Raw genomic sequence first — 22,362 nt, 5'->3', positions numbered from 1 at the left:
GAAAAGGCAGTCCATCCTCATTTTTGCAAAAATACATATGTCTTTTTCATCTACAGCCGTCAGCTTACTGACAAGAAGCACTATGTATGGGATACCTTACATCTGCTGCTGACAAGTGTTGACCAAGGAGCGACCATTCCTCATGCACCACAGTTTCCACTTAAAACTCGAAATTTGGTATGAACACGACTATGGAGGGGTTCCCCAGGCATGAGCCTCATGTGATACTGGAAGCCTCCATTTTTTTAAAAACCAGCTAAACCATCTGTATTCCAATGAATGCCAAATATATCCTTGAGTAAATGAGGTCTGTGCACAGGTTGATGTTGTCGGTACTGTCTTGTTCTGCTTTCAAGGAATCATAGAAGTTTGGGTTGGAAGGGTTCTTTAAATGTCATCTAGTTCAACCCCTTCAGCGAGCAGGGACATCTTCAAACAGATCAGATTGCTCAGAGCCCCCATCCAACATGACCTTTAATGTTTCCAGCGATGGAGAATCTGCCAACTCCCTGGGCAACTTCTTCCAGCGTTTCATCACCCTCATGGTAAAAAATTTCTTACTTACATCTAAGCTCTTTAAATCAACTCTCACTTTAAAAGCATTGCCCCTTTACTAAAATGCCTGTCCCTCTCTTTTTATAAACCCCCTTGAAGTACTGTAAGATCAAGAGCAGGTCTTCTCCTCACCAGGCTGAACAACCACAACTCTCAGCCTTTCTTCACAGGAGAGGTGCTCCAGACCACATTCATGGCCCTTCTCTGGACTTGCTGCACTCCTGTGCTGGGGACCCCAGAATTGGGTGCAACACTCCAGGTGGGTCTCACCAGACAGGAGTAGAAGGACAGAATCCCATCCCCCACCCTGCTGACCATACCGCTTTGGAGGCAGATCACAAGTGGAGCAGAGAAAATCTCCACATAGATGTTTCCAGAAGAACACAAGTTTGTGCAGTTTTGTTAATTGGGGCAAGGACATACTTACTTCTGACAGCTTTTCCTTGCAGAGTGGGCAGAGTGGATTATGGTCAAGGCAACGCTCAAGGCATTTGAGGCAAAAGGTGTGTCCACAGGGTGTGGTAACAGGTTCGTAGAACAACCTTAACATGAAAACATGGAACAGAAAAGCTAAGCTGGCAACAAAAACAATTCCCAATGTGTGGAGAGGAAAGAGTCCTAGCTCTTTCTTTCTTTTCTGCTTTCGTATGAAGCACAGGTGACAGGCATTACCCAAGGATACAAAAAAGGTTTTCCTTTTTACAAGTGGTAAACAATGGAGAACTGCATACATAATGGAGAAAACCACATCTGTAAAGATTCACCAGATGTAAGGTTCAGCAAAAAGGAACAGAATAATGACTTAGACATTCTCTGGCAGGTTTCTCTTCTTACACCATGGAAACTTTTTTCAGAAGCTAGAGAGGCTTTGTTATGTTAATGCCAGGTCAACAGTCATACCTCATGCAGAGGGAACACTCAAAGTCCGACGCATCCACCAGAGTTGTCGGTATTTCACTTGAAGTGTCAGTGGTGTTTTCAGGTAAAACATCTCCATCTAAGTAGTCAAGAAGATTATTATAGTAAAGACATAAGCATTACTGCATTTTCCAATGTTCTTTGCACTGTTAACTTTTCCATTAAAAAATTGATTTGTGTCTTTTCTTTTCTGAAGTTTTGTTTCTAACAAACATACCTCCCCCATCTAAGTTTTAGATATTTTGGCAGGAGATCTTTGGACAACAGAGGATGACGTCTGTGGCCAGAGAATACACTTTAGAGCTGAATACCCATTATTTGCTTCTCCAAAAATGATTGCTTTGTGGGTTTTTCTAGGCTAGTTTTTAAAATATTCTGCTATTGCTTTCCCACCACCACCCCCACATCAGCCAGGCCAGATGTTTTTAAGTACATTAAGTCCAGAATTTAATTTGTTTACACACAGTCAAAATATTTCATCACTGTTTATTATAGATTTCTCAGCAGGGGTAATTTTTCTTACAAATATAAAAAGGCTTATATTTTTCTAGACTAGGCTGTTCTAGAAATACCAAATTTCAGACAGCTTAAAAGTTAAAAGGACTACTGGAGCTGCATTAGCTAACAGCTTTTACTAGCTCAACAATCTGCAAACAGAGAGGCAAAACACTTCACTTAAAATTCCACCCAGATTGATTTTTGGGGGTGGTTTATATCTCTGGGTTAAACTCACTTTAAGGGTGCACTTCAAACTTCACATTTAGGCTCTAAAGCTTCTGTTGACATTTACACAAGCAAATTCTGCAACTTCTTTTACAATCTGCATCTTTGTGATGAGTTGCAACAGAGCCGTGACTGCTGCCTCCACATGTTTTTTATTAACCAAATTCTTGATCATTTAAAAGCTCTGCTTTTTATGTTAAGTTAAAATACTAGGATGCTTTGTTAAAGAGTAACTTATGCTCAGCATCTGGTTTATCTCCAGCACAGACAGGATAGGTGGTGTGTGGCCTACAAAGAAAAACAGTGCTATCTTTAACCTACATCTCACATGTTAGCATTTAGTAATTGCAAGAACCTGGCTGAGTTAATTCTGCAAATAGTAACATGGCACTGGGACCTAGAACACACCAGAAATTAGTGCTTATGGGTAAAACATGATCTCTGGCCTTCCCTGTGAAGATACAGGTGGGTCAGATTTCACAATCTATTTACTAAGTCTGCAGTTCACAGGCAAGTACAGGGGTTTTTTTCCTCCATAGCAACATGATCAGAAACTGGCCATATATACATAGATCTTTTGTAGAGGTCAAAGACAGACAGCTGTACTTGAAGACGTTGTAACATTTTCAGGCACAAGTCAAACTCCTGGAGGTGTGGGTTGGCTTTTTTTTCTTTAAGGGAAAAAATTCACACCAGCACAGCAACATTTTCAAAGTCTATGTTAACCAATTATTACACTACTCAGTAAAGTACTGCCTTCAGCATTTTCAGCCCTGTGTATTAAAGCCACTCTGGAGGTCTTTGTTAGAAGCTTGAGAAGCATAGAAATTGAAAGCACAGCTATCAAGTAACAGAAAACTGGGGGGTGGCGGCTTAGTACCCTTGAAAAGGCTTCTTTGTTTGCTTGGAATATTTCATGTACAGTTGCATGTGACCATTTCTAATGCCAGTTAAAGATTACTTTCCAGGCTTACTTCATCTTTCAATCATATAGAAAGACAATGAAGTTCAGCTATAGCTGAGACCTAGAAAATGGAAATGGCACTACCAACATGAAGACAAAGTACAAGTGGATTACACACATGTTACATTGAAAATAGCCCATCTGAGAATGAAAAATACAGTTTTCAGTCAGTGAACTTAAATTGCTCTGGAATAAGGTAAATAGGTTGTCAGAGCAGAAACAGACACACCAGAGAACAAAATATTACCCCAATTCCTGTAGGGAATGTTTTATTGACTCTTAGAAAAAGGGAGGAGTAAAAAAGTTTACAGTTTTTCAGTATGTGCAAGAGAAATCACTTTTCTAAGCCACAACACAAACCTTTTTTAAGAATCTTATTGGGGACATCCAAACTCTGCAAATCCCTCATATCACTGGACAGCTTTCTTTTTAAGCCAACTCCAGGTAAACTGGAGAGAATAGCTCCCAAAGACTTCTTGCTGTCATCAAAGTAGAGATCCAGAACATGATGGGTAACAGAAGAATCAGTGCTTCTGAATACATCAGATTCTTGGGACGGGGTTTTTGTTAACCTGAACATAGTATCCTAGAAAAATAAGAAGTTATATACAGCATGAGTCAATTTTGGTTTGCTTTTATCTATTAGTTTTATCAACAATAGATCAATGTTCCCACAAGGAGCCTAGCAATGGAGAAAGGTCTGTATCAAAGGTCATTTCCCAATTGCATGAAGTGGGGCCATCTCTCCCTACAGCTCCTGTCTCTAGAAATTATGTTCCTGTCATACTAAAATCTTCAGTAGAAAAAACCACAAACACAACTGACCCCCACATGAAGGCATCACATTGTTTTCTGAAGAAAAAGGTTCACTCTCTTATTTTTCTGAGGAAGTACATCCCAATAAGAGATCCAACAGCAATGGAGAGAACAAGCTTATCATGAAAATAAGTGCCTACTCAGGTGCAGACAAAGACAGTGTCACACAGATCAGAAAGACCCATATACTATTTTTGATATTTTTATGTTTAACACTTTTTGCTTTACCTTTGAGGACCCAGCAACAGAGTTATCTTCCACAGCTGACTGTGTGTTTATGCTACTCAGAAATGCAGGTTTCAATCTTGTATGGGATGTTCGACTAGAGAAAGGTGCTGTTAGACTATCATGCACATTTTCAAAGGCTGGGAAAAACATCTCACACATTATCTAGTCAATTAGAGAGAGAAAAAAAGGAAAGGTAATAATTACAACATAGATATTTATGTTTATGTGAACACAGAGCCACAAACTTCACAGTTTCTAGATGCCAAGAAGCTTGCAACATCCAAGACATCCTGCATTCCCCAATGCCCATGGGAACCTGGATGGCAGTGCCCAGCACAACCACAGTCACAGTCACATTCCAAGGTGCTCTTCTGGTGCCCATCTCCCTTACCAAAGGATTCTGCTCCCCAACAGCAACAAGGGCAGCAGTTTGTTGCACCCTTCTCCTGATCCTACCCATCTCCATTTTGACTCTGCCTCCAGAACTCTTCAGACCATGCTTTCCCATCAAAACAGTTAACAAAGATGTGTTTAAACATTCCTTGTGTTCTTCATCTATCTCCTCCATCCTCAAGCAGATTTAACCCCCAGCTTAAAAATCCTGCTCCTCTTCTCACCAGTCCACACCAAGCATCTTGCCAAATTCTCATCTCATTTTTATAAAAAGCTGCCTGTGTGGATGGTCACAGAGAACCTGATGATGGGCTCTTAGCACTTAATGTGTCTGACTTCCCATAAGGAACAAAATGCTACAAAGACTGCAGGATTTTTCCAGCACAGGGCAGCACACAGCTTCCTCTCCTCAATCCTCTGCCACTTCCCACATAAAAGTCATTTTTTGATGGGTACTAAAATTAGCAGCCTCAAGCCTACGCAGTGGAATTCACAAATATATAATCCCTCTGGCTGAGGCATCAACCAAAACCAAGAGGTGCCTCACAAAGAATATTGCTAAAAAGGTTTACTGGATAATCTCCTGAATCCAACTATCCTTTGGGCATTTACTATCACCTGAAATACCATGAATTTTACTTGGTTGTGGGATTAAAAGCAACACAATAGCCAAATAGCCAGTAAATACATTTTATACCTTTTGGGCTTCTTTCTTCATTGAGCTCCATTCAGGATTTAAGGCAACACAATAAAGGAATTCCTTCAATGCTTCCTCAGTCCTTTCCAATCCAGAAAGAGCTTTTGCTTTCACATAATGGCCCTGTTCACACAAAGGAAACGTACAAATCTAGAGATCATTTCTGAAGTGGCAGCATTACACCTGAAAACAAACCTGAAAGTCCAAGTCATTCTGCAGGTGAAGAACAAGATGCTTTTCAGGTAACAACCTCTTTGACATGCGTGACTGAAAGAAATTCAGTCCCTTCTGGTGAAAAAAGATTCCCCAGGAACCCTCTGCTACATCATCCCTTGCCAAAGGCACTGCTCATTTCCTGAGAGAAGAGCTGGGAATAAGGAGGGGTGTTTTTCCCCCCAGGGGCAAAGTCTACTACACATCCCACTGTGCTTGGATACACCACAGAACAATTTCACAGACCACGACAAACTTAAAAAGTAAAACATCTGCACAGAAAAGGCAGTGGCACAGGGCAGCCTGGAAGTGGCAACTGAGAGACTTCATGAGAGTCACTTCTCCTGCATGTCTTACTAGGCCAGAGATACATTAGACAGGTGAAAAATTGGCCCAAACCATCATGAATTTAGGGCAACGTACCAATGCTTAACCTGAAGCCTTTTAGCCCACTCTACCTCTCCCATGTGGTCTGGACTAACACATCCATGGCCAACAGCTGTGGTAACCAGCTTGGGAATAAATCCTACTTTACTTGTTACTAGCAGCAAGAGTGGAATGCTTCACCTCTGAACTTACCTGCAAATATCAAACTACAATTCTGACTACAGAAATTACTTCCTTTACAATGAAAAGAAACTAAGTGTGCCTTTAAACATTTCTCCCTTGCTTATTAGACAGAAGCATGCTCTACAAGTCCACCCCTGACCCATGTGAACATCTCTGGGCTGTACTGAAAGTAAGCTTCATGCATCTAAGAGACTGGCTAGATAGACAGATCCACTTTTCTCACTTCATTATAATGTTGAAAGATCCAGTATCACATAATCTTCCTCAGCAGGTAACTCCCTCATTCTTTCAATACTGCTGTCCAAGCTGAGACCTGTTAAGATCTTTACCATCCCACTGGAATTGGAAGACAGAAGCTGATGCCAAAAGCAAGCAGCAAGCACTGCATAGGCCAGGCTAATTAACATAATTATCATTTGGTGACCTGAGCAAGAAGTCTCAGTACACATTGATTCTCCCCAGGCGAGACACATTTTTCTTTTCCTCAATGCAGCAAGAAGAGAGATACTGTGAGGCTGACCCTGACCTTAGCTGGATGCTTGCACAGCCTCCATATAACCTTTTACACGCCTGCCATCACTGCCAGCATTACTGCACTGCACTGGGGAGCCTACAGGCTTGTTTGGACTTGTCCTTCAAGGCCCTAAGAGCAACGTCCTTATCTGACCTGCACGGGAGGACTGAGGTGGGCTGTCCACAGATAAAGTACCTAAAGATCCAACACCAGAAGTTAGGCCCAGGGACTAGAGGCCCTATACTTCAGAGACTACCACTGCCACCTTCCCTTTCCTATTTTCATATACCCCTGACTGAAAGGGAGATCCAAGCAGGACCATGAGTAGCAGGCAGGAGGGCAGTTCTGTCTGCCTCTAAATAAAAACATAACTGGAAAACTCTCCCTGCTCTACAAGGTCCTGGTTTTCATAGCAACTGAAAAGAAACCAACTTATCTATAGCTCCAATGACTACTGCATACCAAGGAGTTTCACCAGCAACTCAGCAAGCCACTACATCTGTTATCAATAAGCCAAAAGATACTGGTAGGTGAACACTTGCATCCTAGGAGCTACTCCCAGAATTAAGTTTCATTTTATGTTGGGTTTGTTTTTTTAACTACACAGCACATGTTTGAGCTAATCTCTGCCACTGAATGAGATGCTGCAATACATAAAACAAAGCAGATACCCAGAACTCCTGGAGAACATGGATTCTGGGTCAGCACAGCTTATGTTGATGTCCTCACAAACATGAAAGCACAAGTGAAGTACGTCTGAGACACTGCTGGTTACACCATGATGACAAATTTCATTTTCAATTAACATTCTTCAGAGATGTGATTAATGAAACCTTTACCCGCCTACGACTGACACACATCACATTTCCATGGATTCAGGCAAACAGAAGACACTTCAAGAAAATATCTGAACGTGCATTATTAATTTTTCTCCCTCTGCATAGAAAACCAGCCAGCATCACCCAAGATGGGATTCCTTACTTGATGAGAAATTATCCAAGACAGAGAAGCAAACTGGATGCAAGGGAAGATTATGAACTGCCTTGCAACATGAAAGGTTTTAATGGGTGACAGCACAGATAGGCGTCAGAGAAAATTACCTAACTTGCCAGAGACTTGGCGTTTCAGACAGCACCTCTCTGCCTGCCCTGCATCACCCCTGACTGGGAATGGAGCACTAGGTGCATAGCCCTGCTTGCTCAGGCAGAAGGCCAAGGCATTTATGCAACACCTCCTTAGTCTCCACACAAAGACAATGTCTGCCTAAAATCCTTCCCCAATTCCCCACGCTATGCTCTCCCCAGGAAGCAGCCAGAGGCTTTATCTGCTCAAACCCATGCTGCTGATTGCAGGGGTAATCCTAGGTGGGGTGAACTGTTGGACACTTAGTCCAGCCTCAGGCAACCAGTAGTAGTGAGGGGGACCACATGATTCTTCCATTTCTCCCTCCTAACATCATTTTTGATACTTGCTTCAAACTGCCCACTGCTCCCTGTAGCACATGCTTTGGTTATGAAAAAAATCCCAACCCCTCTATGAAACACCATGACACAGGTAGACAGCACAGATATGAAATATTAGGATTAAAGAGGAAAAGAAAATAATCCTGAAATACAGTCTGGGTGGCTTCTCAGAAAAACACACTGGCCAGCAGGCTGTCAAAGCCACCCATTTCCTGGGGACACATCATCCCAGAGGGACCTGCAGGGCCATCCTGGGCTGATGTAGCCTTATAGACTGATTCTTCTGCCAAGCTACAGCACAAGCTGGAACAGATAATAGGCACCAGTGTGACCAAAACCACACCACCAAAATCTCACCAGCCGGAAAGATCCTGAGGAGCTTTCACACTTATTCTTTGAAGAACTTAAGACGTTTTTGGCCCTGTTAATGCCACGATGTTCTTTCAACACCACCCCCAGCACAGAGAGAACCCTGAGAAGAAGCAGTTTTCATTTTGGTCTTTACAAAAGGCAAGCACCGTACCGCAGGCCAGTGGGGCTTGCTCCGGCACAGGATGTCCGCGTCGTGAAGAGCTTGCTGGTAGTTCTTCATCAGCGTACAGAGCTCCGCCCGCTGTGCTATCAGTGAACACTTGCAAGGAGCTGGAAAACAAAAACAGTCACAAGGAATTTCATTAAAATAAGTACATGTTAAATACTATAACCTCATATCCAGTCACTGTAACAAAAAAATCATTGCTTCCCACCCACTGCATTTATACTCTCCTGTAATGGAAAAAAGGCATTTCCTTCATTTCGTCCTGCTTAAAATATATTCTTCTCACTCTGAAGCAATGACTGTGTTTTATCAAAGTATATTTCATACTCACAAACAGGATGCCACTGCCTATTTACCCATCTTGCTTACAGGGCACTTCAGAAAGCAAAAAGAAAAAGCTGCAAGTGTTTCTATTCTCAGTATGGAGAAAGAAATCACCAGTGCAGGACTTCAGCTGAAACATTACCAGAAGCCATTAAATAACAAACATGCATGCAGCCTTTATACTTCATATCTGCTTGCTTTCCCCAGGGCAAGCAAACCTCTCATGATCACACACCTTGCCTCCACAAATTCATGAATCATTCAGTTCACATGGATTATGAAGTTCCCAAGCATTATTAATCTGTCCTTTCTTAAGGTCTCTAGAACACAAGTTAATTTCACAGAAACACTGGCTCATCCATGTTCACCCTGTCCACCAGGACCTCCAGATCTGCCATCTAGTCCAGCCCATCCTATTGCACAGAGTTACTGTGTCCCAGGTGTACTTCCTTTGCAGAAGTAGACAATGCTGGTCAGCCCATGCCCCAGATTGTTGGTTTGAATGGCAGCCCTGCCCTACAATACATAAATCGCTTCTTCCTCTCCCAGTTAGGTGTCACTGACAGTGTGCTCTTGCCTGTGATGGACGCTGTTAGTAAGGTGCTGAACTGTGTCAACCCCATTACCAACACCTGGGACAACGACACTGGCAGCCATCTGCCCAGCAGCTCCAAAGCCACTAGGCACCACCTCATTCCCATGGTTCAGTCAATTCTCCACCTCCCCATCTTGGCAAGGACACTGCAGCAGGTTGTGGCAGCATCCTTGCAAAATACACACTAAGTCCCAAATAATGCTCTGCTTTTGTTCACTAGAACAGAGATGTCATCATAGGTGATGAGATTTATCAGAGATTTACTGTTGGTCACTGTTGACCTTCATTTACTGGGAGAGGCCTTTGGAAGGCTGGAAGGGGGCTGCTGGCAGCTAAGTGCAGTAATCCTTTCCCAAACATGAGCTGGTTAAAACTGTCAGAACTGGAAAAAACTTTAAAAAGGCTCCAAGGTGTGCTGAGAGACAGAACTACATTTCTGCAGATGTTAAACTTCACATCCCAACTAGCTCACCTCTAAACTTTTCCAACAAATATCCCGTTATGCGTGTTCATGCATACGGCTCTCATCTAAATACTTCTCCTGCTCTCTTCAGCCTGCTTTGGCTTCACTGTTTGGATCTCACTTCAGCACCAGCATCCTAAACACACCCTCAGTAAGAACACATTGCCCATACACAGCCCAGGTACAAACACATATGCATGGACACAGAGCAAGCACAACTGCGGCAGGTGCCATCACTCTTTAAGTTCAAGGACCTACAAGGAGGGATGGCCCAAGATCACATCCCCCTCCCACCTCCTCCCCTCTCTTGTGCTGATGCTACTGCTTGTGCAGCAAACCAGGCTCGCACCCTGCACCGAGAACCAGAGCAAAGAATCAACTGACTGGAAGTTAATTCAACAGCAACAAATAAATAGAAAGGTTTCAGAGGATCAGTTTCCCCTCAACCAGTTCACTGTACAGCCACACAAACTTGAGTGCCAGGACACCGGATGAGGAGGAAAGAAGCAGCAAGAAGCGCTGCCTTTTTTGGCTGTAGCATGGACTGATGCCAGATACACTAACTGCAGCATGGCATACCAGGGCTGATGCTTCTCCAACTGCTCTCAGACAGTGACAGCTAGAGACTACACTTAAAGAGCTCTGCAAAAGCTCACAAGGTGGGGTCCTGTGCTGGTTTCTGCTTGTGTGGTTTTATGGTGGTTTGTTCTGGGTTTTTTTTAACTATTACATATGCAGACTGCCACATGCAGTGATCCACATTTCTACCTGATAGTTTTTAAAAAGACTGCAAGTTAAAAGAAATTGAAAAGTAATTAACCTAAGATCTTCAAGTAAGCTTTTTGTTCCTTTTAGCAAATGCTCAAATACGAAATCATTTAGCTGCATTTGAACAGTAAGGAATTCATACTGTATGTCCATCTTTGTAACTGCTCCAGGGTACCCAGTTGCAGGGTATGCTAAGGTGGGTAGAAGCAACAAGCAGAGTTAGGCACCTCCACAGGAAAGCAGGGTGCAGGGTGGGGTATTTCTGGCACCACGGGGAAAGGAAGCAGTGTGAGATTAGGGGACAAAGCAAGTCAGCTTGCTGCTTCTGTTCACTACTGCACATGTTAACCACACTGATGCTTTCCAGCACTCTTCAGAACAGTTCACAACCCAACAGACCCAGAGAGAGAACAGATTCATCAGCTCTTTTTCAGGAACTTATCTTCACTGCAAAAGTTTTAAGCAAAAAAAAAAGCCATTGCAGAGCACAACAGTGTGGGAATGGCTGCAGATCCTCCTGAAGCACAGTCCAAAGGGTCCACAATATGAAAGGAAAATAAACCAACCTGGAGGCAAGCCAGAAAGCCTACGTGTATTCAGGGCTAGTACCTCTCGTTCCCTGAGACTCAGCTAGCAAAAGGTGTGGCCCATCTTAATGAGTAACTGGCAGGGAATGTTTAGTTAACTGAGAGAAAGGATAAAAAACCCCAACAAACCAAACAACTTTGCTAAAGACAACAGTATTTATGAGGCTATAGTGTAACAGGTCTTCTATAGGGAGAGGAAGCCTCTAGACTAGATGCCATAGCTAGAGTGGCGCCTAGCCACCTCCACTTAGGCTCACCTCCCTCACAGAGCAAGCAGTGCAGCCTGAAATCTTGCTGGCTCCACACCCAACCCACACATCCCTAGTTCCCAGCCTCCTGCTATCAGCAGGACTGTCCCAAGAGGGTCTGCATCCCATCAGGGCAAAGCCAGATGGACTGAAACCTCATTCTTTGTCAGTGGAACTGAGGTATCAGCTGGCTGACTCCAACTCAAGGCTCACATGGAAGTGGGATGAAAAAGTGTGTACCCACCCACAGCCTATATAACTACAGGGTTTCTTGAGAGCACCATGATATTGAGTTGTTCCATGCCACAGCAAATGCCATGGCGAAAATAATTAGTCACAGAAGGTGGAAGGAGAGGCCTTGAGGATGTACAGAGTTTGTGAAAGCTGCCAGTATACAAGTATGCCAGTGCTCAAGATCAGGCTCAGCAATGCCTTGAGCAACTCAATCCAGTTGTCTAGTGAAAAGTGCCCCTGCCCATGGGACTAGGTGATCTTTAAGGTCCCTTCCAACTCCAAACATTTTGATTCTACGCTATAATAACTGTCAAGTTTATTTTTTTAAATTAAAAAACAAACGAGCAAAAAATCAAACAAAAGACAAAACAAAAACAAGTAAAACCACAAGCAAGCAAAACAAACCCAAAGAAACAACCCTAAAAGAAAAAGCTTCACAATAGTCAAAAATTTGTTTTAAAATAATGCACCCTTTCTCTCTTTTGGAGATAAAGAGCAGAGAAAAAGAAGATTTATTTTATAAAATGACTCATTATTTCAGGACATATTAAAAAAGAAAAGCGTAGAAAATGTTACTGTTTCCACAATACCAGCAGATGGCATTTTGTGAATCCATCTCCTCCTGGGAATCTACAGCTGCACAGCAAAATTTATGTCCTTGTCAGCATCAGGGATGCAGTACTGAGGCTCCCATGATCTGCGGCTCCAGGCAGCTGGAACACAGGGACTTCCTCCAAGACTCAAGTCCTGGAAGTCTTCCCAAGCATCTCCCTTCCCCCCAGCCATAATTGCACTGTACTAGACAAAACCCTAGCCCATACAGGGCCCAGAGCAGAGGAATGTTTGGGTCTTTGCCTCCTGGACACTCCTTTGGACCACCAAATATTGCCCACCCTGAGTGTGGTTGTCAGCTTGGATTTCTACATAATCATTAATCTTCCTCTCACGCCATGTTTGTGCTCATGCTCACGTTTGTTATACTATGCTTTTACTTATGCAGAAGCTATCACCCAAAATTACTTCTCTAGATATGCCCAAGAATTCAAGTTTTCTAAAAAACTATTCCGCTGAGTTCAGGAGGTTGGTAGGAGAACAGGGCTCCCCAAAATCTCCTTGTGCCTGGAAGGCAGCTAGAGGAATTATGAGAATTTGCCCAACTGACCATAGATGATGATAGAAGCTTTACTGTAATAAACTACACAGTAACTTCTTCCAGGAACTCAGAACAGAAAGAACAAGTTTAAAGAACTCTCTAACTCTCCTTATCTGATAATTCTTCCTAGAAAATTGCATCTTCTTCACACCCATTTCAATACTAAGCATATTTCCTGAAGGCACGAGCAGAACTGAAAGTGTCATCACAAAAACCTTTCAGTCTTGCTTGTAAGAGTCAGTCTGCACAGTATTTCAGCAGAAACTTCTCTCATATTTAAAGAAATTTCTGTCCTGGAGAGAGAAAGAAACTTGGCTTGTTTTGCTACATTATGCATTTACTTCTGAACAATTCAGTATTGAAAGCCTTTTAATAAGTTTGAAAAATAATATGAAACATGTATTTTTATTTCAGTGAGAAATTAGCAAGTTTTAGTAATTAACTGAATAGCAAATTAGCTTTTCACCTCCAACTTCATGTAAGCATGACAAGTCCACACACAAAAAATGGATGCACGGGGTTGTTTGGTAGGGAGAGAGGGGGCAAAGAGAAAGGTGCCATTTAGATAAAGTAATTAGCAGAAGTAGTAAAGACATTTAGGACTTTAAAATAAAACTTCATTTCACAGCAAAGATGGAAACCAGCTTCCCAAATCTAATTAAGAGGGACAATGAACATGACAACTTACTTGCAATCAGCAAACCCATGTTTTCTGAATCATCAGTCCACCTTAATTGGATTAACAACTGGACTTTAAAAGGTATACATATTTTCTGAATAACATGGCTTTTCCTCCTTGCATTCACATCACTGGCATCTTCCTGAAGTGGAATAACCAAAGACCCCACAGGAAATGTGCAAGAGCTTTTAGTGCACAGAGAATGCAATAAAAGATGGCTTTTCCTTCCTAAGTCTACTTGTGCAACTCAGCACCCTTCCACAGCACTTAGAGACAGGCACTTGTGAACAGGGAATTTTCCCTGGGGGACCAAGGGACCAACACTGGCAGGCAGTACTGTATGGCCTTAGGTACCCTTGAAATAGGCAGTGGTGAGGATGAGGAGCACAGGGCACCACAATTCTCCACTTGGAGCCTATGCCACCAATTTTTAAGAAAGATTTAAGAATTATACTAATTTCTCTCAGGCCCCTGTATTTTGCTGCTCAAAAGTCCAGACTTAAAAACACAGCTCTTGTAGGGCGCTGAACAAAATGCTTTAGATTCTCAGCAGTCTTATTTCAGGCTCAGTAAGTCCTCGGTTAGGAAGCTCCATATGTTATTTAAAGCTGGACTGTCATCACTGCTAAGCACAGCTAATCACTGTTCCCATTATTACTCAGGAGATACACTGTAAGGGAAGTTGTGTACTACCCAGAAGAGCTTCTACAGATGATGCAGCTCATTCTGCATCCTTGCTTTTGTGCTATAGCTCTGGCCTCATGAGGAAGAAGCATGCCCGTTACATTACATTATTACAAATTGATGTATTGCCAATTACATTAACTTACAGTTTAGGTTCCATGTCCACAACTCCAAAGCCAATGCTAACCTTCCTCCCAAATCCATGTCACAAATTGTAGCAGCAGCAAAAGTCCCAAATTCAAGAAAGTTCCAACACAGAGCTAAGCACAATACATGAGATCATTGCTCCCTCCTATGCAAATCCAAATCTTTCAACACTCTGCTAGATGCATGCTACTGTTTGCAGATATTACAGCATGAAACAACACACTCTCCCTGTATTTTCAGTTCCCACTCTACCCTTTGGACATTTGGGCTGCTTCACATGATGTACCCCAAGGTCATCTATGGCCTCTTGCCACCAGTATAATAAAAGCAGTAAGTACACAAATATGAGAAATTTTTCAATGCTTATTACTTCACCGAGCATTTAGTTCAAGGCTGGGAAAGGTTCCCTGCCAAAGCCCTAGTCAGAATGGAATTAACCTCTCAAACAGCAGGTACAGAGACTGCCCCAAATCAAAATATCTACTGACTGAAGTATGATATAACAAGCAAGATTCAAAACCAAAACAAAAACCATCAAGGGGTCAAGCCCCCACCAGACTTCGAAGCACCCAAGGAAAAGTTCTGATCTTCCCAAAGAAACAGGGACCTATGCTAGGTGCAAAAGAACCTGTGATTGCAAGGAGACTTCAAAGACACCATTGTACTTTGCAGTGAAGGCGGGACCAGTCAAGTAGATCTCCCACAATCACAGTTTATTTAACAAGATCAGTTTACAGCCAGATATTCTATCATAAAACTACTTTACCAGTGACAGCATAGTTGCCTTCTTTGACATGACTACTACATAAGCTACATTTCTAGAAGTTACCCTTCTGGTCTCTGTAACCTCTTTTTCCAGTTAAAGCTTGTTTCAGAATTTCTGACTTTAAAAAAAAAAAGGACCCTCTTGTTTCTCTGTTAGTACCTCACTTCTTCTGTCCTCAAAACGAGCAGGTCCCTCAATACATTTGCAAAAAAGAAAAGAGTACTGCAATACCCTACTAATTTTAACATAAGGAACCACAAGTCAGTTCTATAAGTGTCTTCTTTCAAAAGCGAGAGACATTCTGTTATACTTAATCAAAGGAAAAAAAAGAGTATGCTGTTTGAAGAGACTTCAAAAATTCTTCAGACTTTAAGTAGGTATAGCTCATTCTCGACGATTGCTGAAGCAGTTCAATTATTTATAGGAAATTACATCTGGGTTACATGCATGAAGGGGGAGGGGGAAATACAGTTCTCTACCATTTAAGATGGGGTAAGTTACATGAGCAATGTTAATTACTTTTTAAAAAAACACACAAAACCCCCAAAATCCCACAGCAAGACTGTCTACTGTACAGCACGATGCCTTCTCTCCTTTGCCAGCGATGAATAAGCCTCCTGACCACTTTGGCTCTGGTCCTGCAGCTCAGCAATGCCTCTGCCTCCAGCAGACCCTCTGCAGGCAGGCAAAAACTTCCAGAGATCCAACTACAGGACCTGAGCACTCAACCATAAGCTCTGTACAAACCAAGAGTAACATGAGCTTCTCCGCCAAATGACTTGACATGTTTCCAGTGGTGACATACATGAAGTATTTACTACTATTTTTCAAGCACTAATTCACAGTAACATGGGAGGGGAAAGAAGGAGGGGAGGCACTGAGGGGCAAAACTCTGCAAAACATTTCAAGTTTAAAAATAACTCGAGGATTGCTCCAACAGTCTCCAGGTAACCTTGACTCCTACTTTTACATGTTTTTCTGTCCATGTAGAAGAGAGCGAAGAAGTTTTGGACACACACTTTAAGTGGATTCCAAGACTTTATAGAGAGATTCCAAGATTTTACAGAGGGATGGGAAAGTTCCTTTTTTAGCACAAGTCCTCTAAGCAGCAAGCAACTACTATTTTTTGTAGCAAGTAATTTCAAAAACACTACCTCTCATTCTTCTCTTAAAGTTACCTTACATTAGGAGGTAAAAAATTAAATATTCTTCTGATAAATTATTAAAATGACTGAACCAGTTGCTGTTGTAGGAGTCATGACAGCTGTCTACCATGGTTTTTTTGTTGTTTTTGCTAAATGGCTAGTACAACATCAAAGACTTACTTCTTTACTACTGCCAACAGGAAAGTGTACCCAAGACCCTGTGAGAAAGGAAGATTTGGCCAACATCTGTTTTACCATATCAGGAAAAGTCAAATGACCTTATCTTTAATAGCAGCCTTCTAGAAAGGGTATACAAAAGAAGAGACCATTAAAGTATTCTAATATACATAATGCACATACCGGTGATAAGGATGCTCTGTAGTACTTTTCTTTGAATGAGACTTTGGTGCAAGTGCACCATTAACAAGGGTACAACCATAGAAAATGGCAGAATTAATAAAATGCATACAATGGCATCAACCATCTCTACAAAAACTTAAGCACAGCTCTCTCTAAAGACAGCTCAGTCCCTTTACAGACTGGAACTCTTCTTTGCTTCTTCTGACCTTGACCCAGGACTAACAGAGAAATCCATCACTAGTCAGGGCTGCAGTAGGAAAGCACCTGAAGGGTGTTCCACCAGTCCACCAAAAAATTCTGATCATACTTTCCCACCCTTATCTGAAACAACTTAGACACAGACATAGAAGGAAAATGCCCAAGCAAATTATGCCTGGGGCATGGTAAAATGCTTGCCAACACCCATCTTATGGCTGTAAGCACTCAGTCTAACTCAAAGAATGCTTGGCTTGAAGTTTACCTATGCCATGCTCTCCAGGAAGAAGTGCAGCCCCACAATCTGGCATTTACCTGGCAGGAAAATCTACAGCAATTGTTCTTGAATCAACTCACACTCAAGGCCTGTAGTTTCCTTTGTGTCTTTTTTCTGGCCTGCCTCCTGGCCTGCCCCACCCCCTTAATTCAATTCTTACAAAGAGAGAATTTGGTAGGCATCAGATAAATTTTCATTAATTGCTTGACCACAAAAGTAATTAGTGTTGAGTGGCCACAATAAGCTTTCTTTTGGATCACACCAATTTATGATGATCATCCACTGGGATGAGAGGGGAGGGCTGTCCAAGGTCTGGACGAGAGAGGCAGATTCTCCTCTTTCCACCAAAGCTCACAAAAGCATCTGCATTTTGTTCCTAGCAACACCACAACCACCACCCTGTGGGCCAGAGGTCAGTGAGCAGCTCTGCACTCCCAGAGAGCAGAGCATCCCCAGCAGGCACACAGCAGCATCTCCCTTGCCTGCCCTGTAGCACTGCTACCTCTAACACTACTTGGGCTTGGTACAAACTCACCTCCTCTCCTTGGCCTTTCCTACACCATCCTTTATCCACTTGAAACAAAGATCCACACAGATGTATGTGCAAAGGAGCGTTTTCTTCCTAAGGTCTCAATCTTTCACTGTGTTTTGAAAACTCTATGATACAGCTGAGCTTTATCTCCTATATGCTCATTCTGGAAACCTTGGCAGGGGTGGAACTAAAATCCTGGGCAATGTGAGTGGCTGCATGCATTAGCTATCACCCCCTGCTCCAGGACAAACATACCTCTGCTCAGAAAGAGTCCATCACACTAGAAGTAAACACAACCACTTTGAGTGTTTGCTGAGCTCTTACAGCTCTCCAGAAACAATTATCTTCTTGGGCCTGATAAACTCTGCAGCAGTGGGTAACTACACACCAAAGCCAACATATCTCATGTAGAAACAAGGTGTCCTGGAACACCAGCATCCAGATAGGATGTGTGCCACCCCCAGGGCTGGGACCCAACTGTACAACACACAGCAAGCAAAAAACCCCACACCTCACACCACAGGAGCCAGGGCAGGGTCACCCCTCCACACCCCAAGAAGGTCATTCGAGATTAGGGTCAGGTGAGCACAACAAGGTCACAGCCCTTCCCAGCAGAGCCACAGCCCTGTGGGCAGGCTTGAGAGACCACCCAGGACCTGTAACATGAATGCTGTCTAATGAATGCACCCTCATCCCAAACGAGAGCTTCATCTCTTTTCGAGCTGTACTTGGGAAAAGCTCTATTCACAATCTTCCCAATGCTACCTGTTGCCTCTGTAACTGAGAACTGCTTTGGATAAATAAATAAATTTTAAAAAACCCAAAAAACAACAACAAAAAAACACAAACAAAAAACCAAAACAAAACAAAAAAAAACCACCAAAAAACCAAAACCAGAACACAAGAATACACTCCCAAAAGCACAGCCTCAAAATAAATTTATTTGTCACTGAAATCTAGCTTACTTGAACTTCAGGCACACGGCTTAAAGAGTCTGTATGCCTGGATATAAGGAAATGATTGTACTCCTCCCAAGCACAGTCCCTCCAGAGAGTATCTCCATCAGCGGGAGAGCAGCAGGTCAAAGAAAAAAGGGTGCAGAAAGCACATACTGCACAAAGAGGCCCCGAACCCAAATAAACAAATGAAGACAACCCCACAAACAAAGCAATCCTGCACATATATATCATATATTTCAGTTTAACTAACCTAGGAGTCCAATCAAAAGGCTAGTTAGAAGAGAAGGGATGGCAGAGAGGAAGCCCACCTCACAAAAGAAATTCAGATAGCTGGGGTAACAGCCGTGAGAGCAACATTTGGACAATATTTGATATTATGATGGCAGAACAGCATAAAGCTTGGCACAAAAAGTGATCCATCTGGAAACAAATGCTTTCTTTCAAGCAGCTTGACTTGTGCTTGCTTTGAAGCTGTGGTAATTAGATACCTTACAATAATGGAGGATCTATTACAATATCTACAGCAGAGGGGAAAAAAAAGGCAGTGACTTTGTATAATACAGCAGAGATCACATCTCAAGGGGACTGGAAGGATCAAATAGCAAAGCTGATTTTCTTAAGAACAAAAAACCCCACTCAACCGCACCTGAATCCATAGCAGACTACAGGAGTGAACATGGGAGCAGCGCTGCTGCTGTAAATGTGATAGTTAAGGATAAAATATGAATACACTCACTAACAGTATGAATTTGTAAGACTAACTAGTTCAACTGGAACAAGCTGACAACTTAAAGGCATGTAGACCTCTTCCCAGGCCTGAAATAGGTACCAGACATTCCAGATTGCACCAGAAATGTAATTCAAGAATTGAAGAACCTCAAGAACTAAAGTGTCAATCAGGAGAAGGTCACAATCAGAACAAGCAAAATGACAGGAAAACTTGCTTTAATGTTGCATCACACAAAGCTAGTTGTAACAGATAGAGTAGGAAAGTATTCCACAAAAAACACCAGTAAAAAAATCAGACTGAAGTTATGTATACTGCCAAGAAACCCGGAATTTTACCTAACTTTATATCACAATTGTATAATCAATGTGCTCATGAGCCTTCAGTCACTAAAAAAAATTCTAATAGCCAGGCCCTTGACAAGCTTGTGCGATACACGAGCATCTGGAGGTTGTGAAAAGCACTTATCTTCTCACACATCAGGATTGTGTTCAGCTGGGGGTAGAGGAAACTGAGAAGACACCTCATCACAATTTACAGCTTCCTCAAAGGGGGAAGTGCAGGCCCATGTACTGATCTCTTTTCTCTGGTGACCAGGGACAGGACTGAGGAAACAGCATGAAGCTGAGTCTGGGGAGGTTTAGGTTGGAGTTTAGGAAAAGATTTTTCATTTAGAGGGTGGCTGGGCACTGGAACAGGCTCCCCAAGGAAACGGTCATAGCCACAAGCCTGACAGTTCAGGAAGCTTTTGGACAATGCTCTCAGGCACCTGGTGTGACTCCTAGGGCTGTCCTGTGTTTTTAAGTCACTCACATGCTAACATTTCAACACTGTACAGTTGGAAAAGAGTTGTGGGGTTCTTCCTTATTTACCATGATACTTGGCTGGAAAACAAGAAGGCAACTCCAGCATGCAGAAAAGCAGTGAACATGTGGCAAGAATTTAAGAACACAAGGCTCATACACAGCAGCTCAATTTGTGAGGAACAGCACCAGCACGCACAAAACATCAAAAAAAATGATGGGCTGGGGGCATGTTCTCATGCTCCTCATAAGCAGGAATTTGGATCCACTACAGGGAAGTTATAATATGTAAGCCTGTGGCATTTGGATTTCAAAAGCTAGCAAGATACTTGTTATTATTTCCAATTACAATTTTATTAAAAAGAAAAAATTCAAGTTCACTGACAGAGTGAGGACTTTCTGAATGGATTCCCAGGCTGCTTGGGAAATCACTGCAAAGGAGTTATCTTGAGACCCTGATGCACAACAGCCATGACTGGAGATTGTACTCCAGGGAGAGGAAGAACACAGACACATGCTGTGTGAGAACACCAGCAGCACACCACAGTCTTCCCTCTCCTTTCACCCCCATGCAGACACAGCAAGAAGCAGAGACAACAGTGAGAAACAGTTCTCTAAAAAACTCTTCAAACATTAATTTCATTGATGAGATGCTATTTTCCCCAGTAGTAGGACCCTGAACCCAAAATATTAGGATGCTTCCCTACTGAAAACTCACCATATCCACCAGTGACCTACATTAAGCCTCTCCTCTCCCTCTGCTTCACCTTCCTTCTTGGGCTCCATCCTGCCCTACTTTAATAGGGATTACTTCAGCTAAAGCACGTAATAGTTTTATAGGGATAGATACATAGTTTTATAGGATAGTTTTCAGATAGGACTGAAAACTTGTCACATCTAGCTGGGAAAGCGGAAGAAACAGCAGAAGTAATGGTTTCCACAGCCAGCATCAGCTGTGAGTAGATAGTATGCTATCCCATCCCAAACTCTTCTGTCTCCAATGCCTATCATTAAGCCGTGGCAAAAAACTGAAAGTGAGTCAAGGACTGGAATAATGGTGAAATTGTTTCTCTCCACAGCAAAAGAAATTTAAAAAAATAATAATAATCAGAGCCATTTATCCCTGCATGTAAGAGCTAGGATCAAGGAACACGATTTTTAGTCAATGCAGGGAAGGAGCTCATTGACGGAGGAGCGGCACAATTTTCCCTACGCTTGCCTTTCAAAGACATTTACCCGCAGGATTTCGTCAGTGTTAAAATGACGGAGGATTTCTTCCCCCTTCCTCCTCGATTAAACCGGACATCCATCTCGCTGAGAGCGGAGGAGCGGCAGATCCCGGGGGATGTGCCGGGACCGCCGCACGCCTCTCAGCCACCGCCGGTGCTGTACCACCCCCACCGCTCGCAGGGCAAACAGCCGGGCGCACGCACACATCCACTACTACAGGGCTACAACCGAGCGAGCAGGATCCACCTACTACTCGGCGCAGAACCTGAAAACAAGCTAGTTTGGATAAACTAAAGCTGCCATCGGTTTGGCAGAGGAGGAAGGCAGGCATTATTATTTAAAGCCAAGCTCTTCAGAGAACACCCTGCACACAGAAATCCTGCGCGTCAACAAAGAGCTACGCTCAAAACACGAGTGGACCATCTCTCCAAGGCTAAGACAGACCATCTTTCAAGGCTAGATAACCTTGAGTATTTTGCACAGTGCAAGACAAAGGAAATTTTCTGAGCCTTTACACCTACTGATACCCCATCAGGTGTTTTCAAAGCATTTCTCTCGCTGACGGTGCAGCTGCACGTAGCTGAATGAATCTGATCCACACACTCATTTCTTCCAGGAAGCCGCGGCGCGGCTCAACACGACCACTACTGCGTATCCTACGCTGAATGATGGCTTCCCCATAAATAGGAAAGGGGGTTTTCTAGAAATACTGCATAATGAGTCATCGGCAGCGAAGAGCTAAACGCCAAGCACCTTCAGAGCAAGGACAAAAATACCAGTGGAACAAAAATAGCCATTCACTGGCGCGGGGGGCGGGCGTGAGGAGACCCGCTGGCAGGATTCCCGCTCGCAGCCTCCCGCAGGCGGCCTCTCCCACCGTTCACCGCAAGCCCC

At 42.9% G+C, this 22,362-nt stretch overlaps 1 protein-coding gene across 1 annotated transcript in view; it reads right to left on the bottom strand.

The window, feature by feature from the left end:
- LONRF2 (LON peptidase N-terminal domain and ring finger 2) overlaps window positions 1-22,240 on the bottom strand; it is a 32,995-nt gene extending 10,755 nt beyond the window's left edge. Inside the window, exons 1-7 of the mRNA XM_031056165.1 lie at window positions 22,222-22,240; window positions 8,578-8,696; window positions 5,295-5,417; window positions 4,205-4,366; window positions 3,521-3,746; window positions 1,456-1,552; window positions 983-1,097 (exon numbers count right to left, since the gene is read on the bottom strand). Coding sequence (XP_030912025.1) covers window positions 983-1,097; window positions 1,456-1,552; window positions 3,521-3,746; window positions 4,205-4,366; window positions 5,295-5,417; window positions 8,578-8,646 — 792 coding nt within the window. The 5' untranslated portion in view covers window positions 8,647-8,696; window positions 22,222-22,240. The remainder of the gene's footprint in view (window positions 1-982; window positions 1,098-1,455; window positions 1,553-3,520; window positions 3,747-4,204; window positions 4,367-5,294; window positions 5,418-8,577; window positions 8,697-22,221) is intronic.
- Window positions 22,241-22,362: the final 122 nt, after the last annotated feature.

The sequence above is a fragment of the Geospiza fortis genome, unplaced genomic scaffold (assembly GCF_000277835.1).
Source record: "Geospiza fortis unplaced genomic scaffold, GeoFor_1.0 scaffold192, whole genome shotgun sequence".
In the NCBI taxonomy this organism is placed as follows: domain Eukaryota; kingdom Metazoa; phylum Chordata; class Aves; order Passeriformes; family Thraupidae; genus Geospiza; species Geospiza fortis.
This window is presented reverse-complemented; position numbering and strand designations above follow the sequence as displayed.